This window comes from Callithrix jacchus, chromosome 20 (assembly GCF_049354715.1).
Source record: "Callithrix jacchus isolate 240 chromosome 20, calJac240_pri, whole genome shotgun sequence".
NCBI lineage: Eukaryota > Metazoa > Chordata > Mammalia > Primates > Cebidae > Callithrix > Callithrix jacchus.
Window position 1 is genome coordinate 30,827,432 of NC_133521.1, and position 12,886 is coordinate 30,840,317.

Genomic DNA, 12,886 nt, shown 5'->3' on the forward strand with positions numbered 1-12,886 from the left:
AATTTGGTCCCTAAAAGCTTTTTTTTTTTTTTGAGACGGAGTTTTGCAATTGTTACCCAGGCCGGAGTGCAATGGCGCAATCTCGGCTCACCGCAACCTCCGCCTCCTGGGTTCAGGCAATTCTCCTGCCTCAGCCTCCCGAGTAGCTGGGATTCCAGGCACGCGCCACCACGCCCAGCTAATTTTTTTGCATTTTTAGTAGAGACGGGGTTTCACCATGTTGACCAGGATGGTCTCCATCTGTTGACCTCGTGATCCACCCGCCTTGGCCTCCCAAAGTGCTGGGATTACAGGCTTGAGCCGCCGCGCCCGGCCCTTAAAAGCTTCTTTTAAAAGTTAAGCATATAGCCTATCGGCCTGTTTGTTGACTTCATTCTCAACTGGATCTTAATTCCTGGCTGAGTCCCAACCACTCCCCTTAAAACCACTTCAGATCATTAGCATGAGATACACTAAATGCTCATGAGAAAGTAAGACTCAAAACTTTTTGCCTTGAGGCTTTGCTGTGATTACACTAAGGCACCAACATATTCTGCATGGTATGACACACACACGCCACCACCATCTGGAGCTTGGTGAATTAGAAGTGTGTTTTCTGCTATCTGTGTGTCTATAACATTTAAGTTTTGCCACACAGATGGGACACTTCATTTTTACCTTTTTACCTTTGACCTACAAATAAAGATGTGGACCATGGAGAAAAATAATTATCGCTCTGAAGGTAAACAAGATACTTGAATAGATTAGTTTTCTTTTGCTGTTGTAACAAATTTTCACAAATTTAGTAGCTTAAAACAACACATGTTTACTATTTTACAGTTCTGTAGACTTAATACAGGTCTTGCTGGGTTAAAATCAGTGTTGGCAGGGCTGTGTTTCCTTCTCAAGGCTCTAGAGGGAACCCATTTCCTAACCTTTTTTGGGTTCCTGAGGCTGCTCACATTCCTTGGTTCATGGTTTCCCTCTTCTGTGTTCAAAGCCAGGTTGAGTTCTCAGATTGCAGCACTCTGACCTTCTCTTCTGTCTCTATTTGTTTTTTAGTTTTGTTTAGTTTTGTTTTGTTTGAGACAGTCTTGCACTGTCGCTCACGCTGTAGTGCAGTGGCACAATCTCGGCTCACTGCAATCTCCACCTCCTGGGTTCAAGTAATTCTCCTGTCTCAGCCTCCCAAATAGCTGGGACTACAGGCATGTGCCACCATGCCTAGCTAATTTTTTTGTATGTTTCACCATATTGGCCTGGATGGTCTCAATCTCCTGACCTCATGATCCACCTGCCTCAGCCTCCCAAAGCGCTGGGATTACAGGTGTGAGCCACCGTGCCTGGCTCTCTCCTCTTTTTTTTTAAATTTTACTTTAAGTTCTGGGGTACATGTGCAGATCTTGCAGGATTGTTACATAGGTATACACATGGCATGGTGGTTTGCTGCCTCCATCCCCACTGTCACCTATATTAGGTATTTCTCCTAATGTTATCCCTCCCCCTCAACCCTCCCCACCCCCTGCTATGCCTCCCCTAGCCCCCACCCCCCAACAGACCCCAGTGTGTGATGTTCCCTTCCCTGTGTCCATGTATTCTTACTGTTCAACACTCACTTCTGAGTGAGAACATGTGGTGTTTGATTTTCTGTTCTTGTGTCAATTTGCTGAGAATGATGGTTTCCAGATTCATCCATGTCCCTGCAAAGGACATTAACTCATCCATTTTTATGGCTGCATAATATTCCATGGTGTATATGTGTCACATTTTTTTAAAATCCAGTCTATCTTTGATGGGCATTTGGGTTGGTTCCAAGTCGTTGCTATTGTTAACAGTGCTGCAATGAACATACATGTGCCTGTGTCCTTATATGGATTTATAATCCTTTGGGTATATACCCAGTAATGGAATTTGTGGGTCAAATAATATTTCTATTTCTAGATCCTTGAGGAACTGCCACATTGTCTTCCACAATGGTTGAACTAATTTACACTCCCACCAACAGTGTAAAAAGCATTTCTATTTCTCCACATCCTCTCCAGCATCTGTTGTCTCCATAAAAAAAATATTTTTTAATGTTTGCCATTCTAACTGGCATGAGATGGTATCTCAATGTGATTTTGATTTGCATTTCTCTAATGACCAGTGATGATGAGCATTTTTTCATATGTTTGTGGGCCACATAAATGTCTTCCTTTGAAAAGTATCTGTTCATATCTTTTGCCTACTCTTTGATGGAGTTGTTTTTTTCTTGTATATTTGTTTTAGTTCTTTGTAGATTCTAGATATTAGCCCTCTGTCAGATGGGTAGCTTGCAAAATATTTTTCCCATTCTGTTGGTTGCTGCTTCACTCTGATGGTTGTTTCTTTTGCTGTGCAGAAGCTCTGGAGTTTAATTAGATCCCATTTGTCTATTTTGGCTTCTCTCCTCTATTTTTAAAAACCACTGTTGTAGTTACAATGGGCCTACCCGGATAAGACAGAATAACCTCCCTATCTTAAATTCAGTTAATTAGCAGCTCTAATTTCATCTGCTACCTAAATTCCTCTTTGCCATGTAACCTAATGTATTCATAGGCTCTGGGAATTAGGACTTAGATATCTCTGGGAGCCATTATTCTACCTACCATACCTTCTAAGCTAGAAGTTATAAAATCTCTCTATTATTTATTTTAAGCTACAATATCTCTCCAAGATCATGAAGCCTTGCACTGAGAGAGAAATTGAATCAACATTTAGAGTAAAGGGTCGTTCAATGTCACCTAGTCCAGTCCTCTCTTTTTTACATGAGGAAGAGAAACAGAAGCTGATTAAGTAGCTGGCCACCATCACAGTGAGTGAATGTCACAGTGGTTAGAATGGAATTAGAACAGTTTATATGAAAGCATGAAAAGGGATTACTAGTATCAAGGATAGTCTTTCATGTGTGTTACATGATTAGACCTATAATTTTTATTTCTCAACATGTTAAAAACTACATGATACGTGTCTCATTCAAAATAACAACATATTTTGCCATTCTTTGGTGATCCACCTGCCACCTGCTCTGACTCTCACCCATTCATTGGTAGAAATAAGATAAGTTAACCACATGATTTTTTTATTGCATTTTAAGTTTTGGGGTACATGTGCAGAACATGCAAGATAGTTGCATAAGTACACACGTGGCAGTGTGATTTGCTGTCTTCCTCCCCTTTACCCACGTCTGGCATTTCTCCCCATGCTATCCCTCCCCAGCTCCCCCCACTGCCGCTGTCCCTCCCCTATTCCCCCCAATAGACCCCAGTGTTTAGTGCTCCCCTCCCTGTGTCCATGTGTTCTCATTGTTCATCACCCACCTATGAGTGAGAATATGCAGTATTTCATTTTCTGTTCTTGTGTCAGTTTGCTGAGAATGATGTTCTCCAGATTCATCCATGTCCCTACAAAGGATATGAACTCAATCGTTTTTGATTGCTACATAATATTCCATGGTGTATATGTGCCACATTTTCCCAGTCCAGTCTATCATCAATGGGCATTTGGGTTGGTTCCAGGTCTTTGCTGTTGTAAACAGTGCTGCAATGAACATTTGTGTGCATGTGTCCTTATAGTAGAACGATGTATAGTCCTTTGGATATATACCCAGTAATGGGATTGCTGGGTCAAATGGAATTTCTATTTCTAGGTCTTTGAGGAATCGCCACACTGTCTTCCACAATGGTTGAACTAATTTACACTCCTACCAACAGTGTAAAAGTGTTCCTATTTCTCCACATCCTCTCCAGCATCTGTTGTCTCCAGATTTTTTAATGATCGCCATTCTAACTGGCGTGAGATGGTATCTCAGTATGGTTTTGATTTGCATTTCTCTGATGACCAGTGATGATGAGCATTTTTTCATATGTTTGTTGGCCTTATGTATGTCTTCCTTTGTAAAGTGTCTGTTCATATCCTTTGCCCATTTTTGAATGGGCTTGTTTGTTTTTTTCTTGTAAATCTGTTTGAGTTCTTTGTAAATTCTGGATATCAGCCTTTTGTCAGATGAGTAAACTGCAAAAATTTTTTCCTATTCTGTTGGTTGCCAATTCACTCTAGTGATTGTTTCTTTTGCCGTGCAGAAGCTGTGGAGTTTGTTTAGGTCCCATTTGTCTATTTTGGCTTTTGTTGCCAATGCTTTTGGTGTTTTGGTCATGAAGTCCTTGCCTACTCCTATGTCCTGAATTGTTTTGCCTAGATTTCCTTCTAGGGTTTTTATGGTGCCAGGTCTTATGTTTAAGTCTTTAATCCATCTGGAGTTAATTTTAGTGTAAGGTGTCAAGAAGGGGTCTAGTTTCTGCTTTCTGCACATGGCTAGCCAGTTTTCCCAACACCATTTATTAAACAGGGAATCCTTTCCCCATTGCTTGTTTTTGTCAGGTTTATCAAAGATTGTATGGTAGTAGATATGTTGTGTTGCCTCTGATGCCTCTGTTCTGTTCCATTGGTCTATATGTCTGTTTTGGTACCAGTACCATGCTGTTTTGATTACTGTAGCCTTGTAGTATAGTTTGAAGTCTGGTAGTGTGATGCCTCCCGCTGTTTCTTTTTTGCTTAGAATTGACTTGGCTATGCGGGCTCTCTTTTTGTTCCATATGAAGTTCATGGTGGTTTTTTCCAGTTCTGTGAAAAAAGTCAATGGTAGCTTGATGGGGATAGCATTGAGTCTGTAAATTACTTTGGGCAGTATGGCAATTTTCATGATATTGATTCTTCCTAACCATGAAGATGGAATGTTTCTCCATCTGTTTGTGTCCTCTCTGATTTCGTTGAGCAGTGGTTTGTAGTTCTCCTTGAAGAGGTCCCTTACATTCCTTGTTAGTTGTATTCCTAGGTATTTTATTCTCTTTGTAGCAATTGTGAATGGCAGTTCGTTCTTGATTTGGTTCTCTTTAAGTCTGTTATTGTTGTATAGGAATGCTTGTGATTTTTGCACATTGATTTTGTATGCTGAGACTTGGCTGAAGTTGCTTATCAGTTTAAGGAGATTTTGGGCTGAGACGATGGGGTCTTCTAGGTATACTATCATGTCGTCTGCAAATAGAGACAATTTGGCTTCCTCCTTTCCTATTTGTATACCCATTATTTCTTTTTCTTGCCTGATTGCTCTGGCTAGAACTTCCAGTACTATATTGAATAGGAGTGGTGAGAGAGGGCATCCTTGTCTAGTGCCAGATTTCAAAGGGAATGCTTCCAGTTTTTGTCCATTCAGTATGATATCGGCTGTTGGTTTGTCATAAATAGCTTTTATTATTTTGAGATACGTTCCATCAATACCAAGTTTATTGAGTGGCTTTAGCATAAAGGGCTGTTGAATTTTGTCAAAGGCCTTCTCTGTATCAATTGAGATAATCATGTGGTTTTTGTTTTTGGTTCTGTTTATGTGGTGAATTATGTTTATAGACTTGCATATGTTGAACCAGCCTTGCATCCCTGGGATGAATCCTACTTGATCATGGTGGATAAGCTTTTTGATGTGCTGTTGCAATCGGCTTGCCAGTATTTTATTGAAGATTTTTGCATCTATGTTCATTATGGATATTGATTGGCCTGAAGTTTTCTTTTCTTGTTGAGTCTCTGCCGGGTTTTGGTATCAGAATGATGTTGGTCTCAGAAAATGATTTGGGAAGATTCTGTCTATTGAATTATTTGGAATAGTTTCAGAAGGAATGGTACCAGCTCCTCTTTGTGTGTCTGGTAGAATTTGGCTGTGAACCCATCTGAACCTGGGCTTTTTTTGTGTGGTAGGCTCTTAATTGCTGCCTCAACTTCAGACCTTGTTATCGGTCTATTCATAGTTTCGGCTTCCTCCTGGTTTAGGCTTGGGAGGACACAGGTGTCTAGGAATTTATCCATTTCTTCCAGGTTTACTAGTTTATGTGCATAGAGTTGTTTGTAATATTCTCTGATGATGGTTTGAATTTCTGTGGAATCTGTGGTGATAGCCCCTTTATCGTTTTTTATTGCATCTATTTGGTTATTCTGTCTTTTCTTTTTTATCAATCTGGCTAGTGGTCTATTTTGTTGATCTTTTCAAAAAACCAGCTCTTGGATTTATTGATTTTTTGAAGGGTTTTTTGTGTCTCTATCTCCTTCAGTTCTGCTCTGATCTTAGTTATTTCTTGTCTTCTGCTAGGTTTTGAGTTTTTTTGATTTGCTCCTCCAGCTCTTTCAATTTTGACGATAGGGTGTCAATTTTGGATCTCTCCACTCTTCTCATGTGGGCACTTATTGCTATATATTTTCCTCTAGAGACTGCTTTAAATGTGTCCCAGAGATTCTGGTATGTTGTGTCTTCGTTCTCGTTGGTTTTGAAGAACTTCTTTATTTCTGCCTTCATTTCATTGTTTATCCAGTCAACATTCAAGAGCCAGTTGTTCAGTTTCCATGAAGCTGTGCGGTTCTGAGTTCGTTTCTGAATTCCGAGTTCTAACTTGATTGCACTATGGTCTGAGAGACTGTGTGTTATAATTTCAGTTGTTTTGCATTTGCTGAGGAGTGACTTACTTCCAATTATGAACCACATGATTGTTTGCCAAAAATAAGTTTTGAATCATGAAAAAGAATTTTAAGAACCACTGTGATAGACCACCATGTCATGCTTTCTTTAAATCCTAGATACTATAATTGATTTAATGGCAAGTTATGGTTTTTGTACTTAGTCTTGCCCCACTTCCTGATTGTGAGTGATTCACTGGATTCTCTCCCTCTTCTCCACCTTGTTTTCCTACTTCCAGAGGCTGTGTTATTGGACCAACCTTCCATTTTAATGTTCCGGCTCTGCACTTTGGTGATGTTTCCTTTGGTGAGTAATTTTCCATTTTAAATTAGAACTCGAATAGGATTTCTTTTCTCCACATGGGAGGAGGAAGGTTTACAAAGAACCCTCCTTCCACAGCACTGGAATACAAAGCCCAGCACAAGGACATTCAGAACATGTGCCCTGTATCTCATTGCCCCGCATAAGAAGCAGTTCACATAACCGTCCCAAGTCAGTTACCCCAAGAAATTTCATACCGATTCATTGGATTCTACTCTATTGTTCAGTTCTGAAATGTTAATGTAAATGCTATATACCAGCGGTAAGCTCATTATTGAGCTCCACGAATATCTGAAGATGCCAAAATGCCACTAATTTCCTCAAAATGCTGTTTTGCTTTGAAGTATCTACAGTTTCCAGTGAATACCAATGACCATAAATACATCACAAACACAGGGGTTTAAAGTGCAGGTACTGATTTTTATAAAGGGGCTACTTCTAACATGAATAACTTCATTTAATGTGCTCCAAGTTGAGTAGTACATATCACTAGTGATTTCTAGTTACAGTTTTAACAGTGGTGGCAGCAGAAGATTGTGGTAAGATAAAAAAATTGTAAAGATACTCAAAGTAATATGTATTTGGCAGAGTGTAGTCACTCTCTTAACTATACCTATCAGACAGATTTTGTTTATAAGAAATTATCATCACTGGCTAAAGAGTTTTTATGGTAGCTCTGTAATTTAAAAATAAATACATTTATGTTGAACATTTGATATGTTCCTTTTGCATGATCCTTAGATGGAGCATGAGTTGTAGATCCTAGATGTGGTTGTTCAGTCCCCATCCATTACCTACCCTCATTCTACAGCTTGGCAACTGTGTCTCTTCTACACTGACATAAGACTAGAGATTTATACATGAAGTGGATGAGCCAAAGGGTTTACGGATTGATTGCTGGACCCCAGGTGTAGCTGAGAGAAGGAGTATTGATATCAAGGACTTAAGTACAAGTCAGCATCGCAAATTGTGAGACTCCTCTGTGCCTTATCTGTCTCCTCCACTTGAGCTCCCCAAACACTGACAGGCATAAAACTTACATATTGACAATTAACTAATGTTGAGAAATTCATCCAGAATGTAGCACTGAAAGCCAAAGAGTTAGACTATATGAAAGAGAAATAAAGGGACATGGAATATTGATTTGATTTAAAAGTTCTAACATGTATCTAATAGAAATTCTAGATGGAGAAAGAATGAAAATGGCCAAAGAGCAATATTTGAAGAAATGGTGGCTGAGAATTTTTTAACTGAAGAAAAACATTTGTCCTTATAGTATGCAGCTGGATGCTCCTTCAATTCTGTGGTTCCGTCATAGGTAGCATGTAACTTCCATGTCTTGGTCAAGATATCTGCCCTAACCTTAGCCATCATACTCAATTCCAGCCAGCAGAAAGGAGGAAGAGACAGGAAAAGGGTACACCTTTTCCCTTTAAGGACACTTCCTAGAAGTTGCACATACCATATATGGTTATATCACATTGGTGAGTACTTAGTTGTGTGGCCACAACCAGGCTGCACATAAGACTAGGAAATACAGCCTCATTCTGGGTGGCCACATTCACAACCAAAATTTAGAGATTTTGTTACTTCCTGAAGAAGGTAAAGGATAGTGGGAGATAACCAGCAATTTTGTGGTAACTTAGCAAATCTGGGCAACATCAATTAAGAAACAGCCAGGCATAGTAGTTCACATCTATAATCTCGGCACTTTGGGAGGCCAGGGCGGGAGGACTGCTTGAGCCCAGGAGTTCAAGACCAGCCCAGAAAACATAGCATGACCCCATCTCTACAAAAAATAAAATAATTAGCTGGGTGTAGTGGTACATACCTGTAGCCCCAGCTACTTAAGAGGCTGAAGCAAGAGAATACCTTGAGCCCAGGAGGTGGAGGCTGCAGGGAGCTGTAATTGCACCATTGCACTTCAGCCTGGACAAAGGAGCAAGACTCTAAACAACAACAACAACAAGAACAAACCCTCATAACTCTCATTAGGAACCAGGAAAGAAAGAAAATTGCAGATATTTAAGGCAATAAAAACAGATAAGAGAATGCTATATACAACTCCATAAAACAATAGGAGAAATGGATGAGTTGGAGAAAAATATGTTATTAAAATTGCCACAAGAAGTAGAAAACCTCAATAGAAAAGTAATCGCAGAATAAACTGGAAAAGAAGTCAAGTATCTACCCCTCAACAAAAGGCACTAGGTTAAACAGTTTTACAAGTGAGTTCTACTAAATGGTGAAGAAATGGATGTATCTCACATCACAGAAATATGTAGAAAGCTATTAACTCATTTTAGGAGACAAATATATTCACAGTAAAACAACACAAGAAAAGAAAAATACAGACCAATCTCACTTATGAACATTGATTATAAAGCATTAGCAAATTACATGCATAGAGATGTATTTTTTAAATTGCATCATGACTAAGTAGGATTTATCCCAGAAATGCAAAAATGGTTCAATAACAAACAGGAAATCCAATCATGTAATTTACCACAATTTATATCATCTCAGTTCATACTGAGAAAAATACTCCACAAAATCCAACACTCATTCATAATTAAAAAAAAAATTCTTAGAAAACTAGAAGTAGGAGGGAAACTCCTTTGTATGAAACTCCTTTGTATGAAGGAAAATGTATTTAATAGAGACCTTTATTTATTCACTTAGTAACCTTCATTTAGTAATAATCATTTAGCTGTGTTCTAGACACTATTCTGGGGACTGGGATATTGCAATTAAATGTTGAAAGCATTCTTATTTATTTTCAGAGGCAAAAAAACAAAAACCTATTGTCAAGGTATCATACAACATTGTCCTGGAGGTCCTAGCCAATGTGATAAGGAAATAAAAGATATGTAGTTGAAAAGAAAAAAGCCAAAACTATTATGGTTTATAGAATGTGTTATTCTCTGCCTAGAAAAACTGTAATTTACCAGTAATTAACTGGTAAATTTGTCAGTAATTAACCGACAGAGCATTCAAACTTACAAGAGTTTAGCAATATATTCAAACAAAATATTATTAAAAAGTATTTCTTTAACATAGCAATGGTTAACTGGAAAATATAATAGAAAAATATCATTTAAGAATATAAAACTGTATAATAACCTAACAATAAATGTGCAAACACTACAGGAAGAGGATAATTGGTTAATTCCCTAGGGAGAAATTCACAGAAGAGCCAATAAATTTTTAAACAAAGATCAGTGACTGTGGACTTTATCAGATATGAAAATGTACTTTAAAGCATAGGCAAATAGACTAATAGAAACAAAGCCATGACTATAGGGGAATGTATACATGCTCAGTATGAAATATCAGATCTGTAGAGGAATGAAAGTCTTAAACAAGATGCCCAATGTAAAAGCCATAAAGAAACAAGTTGGTTTCTTTAACCTTTTACCTAGCATTAAGAAAATTTCCAGACAAAAAGATTTTGTGAATGCAGTAAAAAGACAATGCTTGCAACATAAATAATAGGCAAAGCATTAAAATCAGAATACATGAAGCTTTGGAATACATGAAACCAACTCTTGCCAATCCATGAGGAAAAGTTAAATTATCCAATAGAAAAATTGGCAAAATAGATGAATAGACATGTATGAATTGGTAAGTGTGTAAACAGAATAGAAGGTCTATGAAAGATATTAAAAGATGCTTAATCTTAATCATATTAGATGTTTTTTGCAAAGAAAATGTAAGTAGTTTTTATAATCCATCTAGTGTTTTTCATGTGTTCCCACCCTATCAAGCAAGTGTGGCAGGAGTTGGGGAGCGCTGAGACACTGGTCTGTGGGTGTCTCGTGAAGCTAACCACTTACCCATGGTGCCCATTTCTACTGAGGTATTGCTGGAACACTGATGGCTTATCCTTTTGGCTCCATCAGAGCTGACACTGACTTGGCTTCCATTGACTCCATCCTCCCTAGAGCTAGGCCTGTGCTTTTTTTAGGAGGCTACTGAGCACATTGAAATGTTTAACCGAATATTTCTGACATATTCGGTTAAATACACCATGTTGTTAAAATTAATGTCACCTCTTTGTGTTTTGCATTGTATTTCCACTGGGCAGTGTTGAGCCAACTGTCCTCTCCCTTCATAGCTATTGAGGTATGGTTGTCTGGCCTCTTGCAATGGCAGCCCTGTTTCAGACCCATGGCAAGTTTACTGTTCTCAACCCAGCTACCTTCCAGAACCATGAGTGGAAGGAAGTGGGTGCTGTGTATCCATGTGTAATGCCTGGGTCCTTCTCTAGCCACATGGGAACTGAGAGATATTCCAGTACTTTCTGCCTAACCATACCATTTTTATCCATAGTTAGCTGCCCCAGGCAGGTATGAGGATGTTCTGTGAAGTGGTCTGCTCTGAGATTCCCAACAAGACAGCCAGGCAGAAGTCCCTCTGCTTCCAGCATCCCCTCAACCTCTTTAGCCACCCTGTCCCTGAGATTCTGGCATGTAAGGGAGACGCCATGACGTACACATCTGGCCACTCAGTTATTCTTCTCCTTCCCACACTTCACTGAGACAGGAGTAGCCTTTCCACTTCCTCTTCCTGTTTGCCAGAACTCTCCTGTCATCACCTCCTTTTCCTATATGCTTATGCCAAATAAGAGAATAACCCATGTGTCCATTTCAAGGCTCTTATTCATTTTCAAAACAATGACACTGATAACATTATTCTCCATCAGATCTAGAGTGGGGTTTTTGATGTTGGGGAGCTCTGAGTCACACTCTAGATCACACAAAACCAGGTATGCATGCTCCAAGGTGGGATAGATTTTTCCCTTAACTGTCTTCCAATTAAACCTCCTTTATTAGGTTATCTTTCCTCCAGGAAAGGTTATCATTGGATAATTTATCCATAGTTTCCTTGAGCTATAGAAATAAAAATCAACAGCTTTTCCTTATAGCTGATTTGGTTAAAAGTTTTGGTAATTAACTTAGCCGAAAATTAGCAACAATTTTCTTTTCTTTTGTGGTATCTTATTTGAACCATTTGATGATAAACTGAAGAACCATGACCCCCAAGACTTCTCAAACCTGAGACATGAAAACATCTCAAAAACCAACTTAAGTCACCTTCAAAACCTAAGTTATCTTTTCTTTTAGTTTAGCTACAAATTAATCTTCTCTGTATCGTGACAGGAAGGGTCAGCAATAACATAACTTTTGGGCCTGCCAAGAGGAAATCTAAGGCAATCTGTTTCCAAAGTCACATGGCTCAGTGGATGTAGGCTACTCTGCTTTGGTTCTGGAGTCCGCACTGCATCAGACAAAGTGAGGGACGATTTTGTGATAATTTCTAATTATACGACCCCAAGTTGAAGCCTCATGACTCCAACAAAGTACCATTATTTCCCCAGGTGGATTGGCTTCTCCTCAGATTCTTTACAAAGAAGTATGGTAGCACTGGAGGATGTGGAGAGGCATTTGAAGCTTCCTAATTATTACCCCACATGTGCAAGTAGTAAGGCATTAATGAAACAGAAGAGTTCATAAGCTTGCTCAGGAATAAAAGACTAATAGGGATGCATATAGGTCCTGATGCAAAAGTGTAACTGATTGTTCTAGCAGTGAGCCAAGAATTGGAAGAATATTTTAGTTATTTCAGAATGGCAGACATATTGTGTGGGGTTGGAAAAAGGTTTGCAGAGGCTAATATAGTGCTAGGGAATACATTAAGCTAACTGAAGTTGACAGTATTATCCTTGTGTTGGCACTAAATTCCATTCCTAAAGAGGAGTCTGTTATAGATTAGTGTTGGAGATGTGGCATTTATTTGCTTGGCACTCAATACAGATTTTGCATCAGGGTCTATTGGGATTGTTGATGTTGGGATAGCGGGTGGTGGGTAATAGTACTATATGTTGGTTTCTAAAATTTCCATGGGTATAAAAAAATTTTTTTTTTGAGACGGAGTTTCGCTCTTGTTACCCAGGCTTGAGTGCAATGGCGCGGTCTTGGCTCACCGCAACCTCCGCCACCTGGGTTCAGGCAATTCTCCTGCCTCAGCCTCCTGAGTAGCTGGGATTACAGGCATGTGCCACCATGC

The 12,886-nt window shown here is 39.1% G+C and overlaps 1 protein-coding gene across 24 annotated transcripts in view; it reads left to right on the top strand.

Moving 5' to 3' along the window:
- HYDIN (HYDIN axonemal central pair apparatus protein) overlaps positions 1-12,886 on the top strand; it is a 516,394-nt gene that overhangs the window by 230,397 nt on the left and 273,111 nt on the right. For all 24 annotated transcript variants that reach the window (XR_008478211.2, XR_013530165.1, XR_013530166.1 and 21 more), the window contains one exon: positions 6,735-6,802. Coding sequence is in view for 20 of the 24 variants with exons in the window: in XM_078357699.1 (XP_078213825.1) it covers positions 6,735-6,802 (68 nt within the window). In the remaining 4 variants the exon portion in view is untranslated. The remainder of the gene's footprint in view (positions 1-6,734; positions 6,803-12,886) is intronic.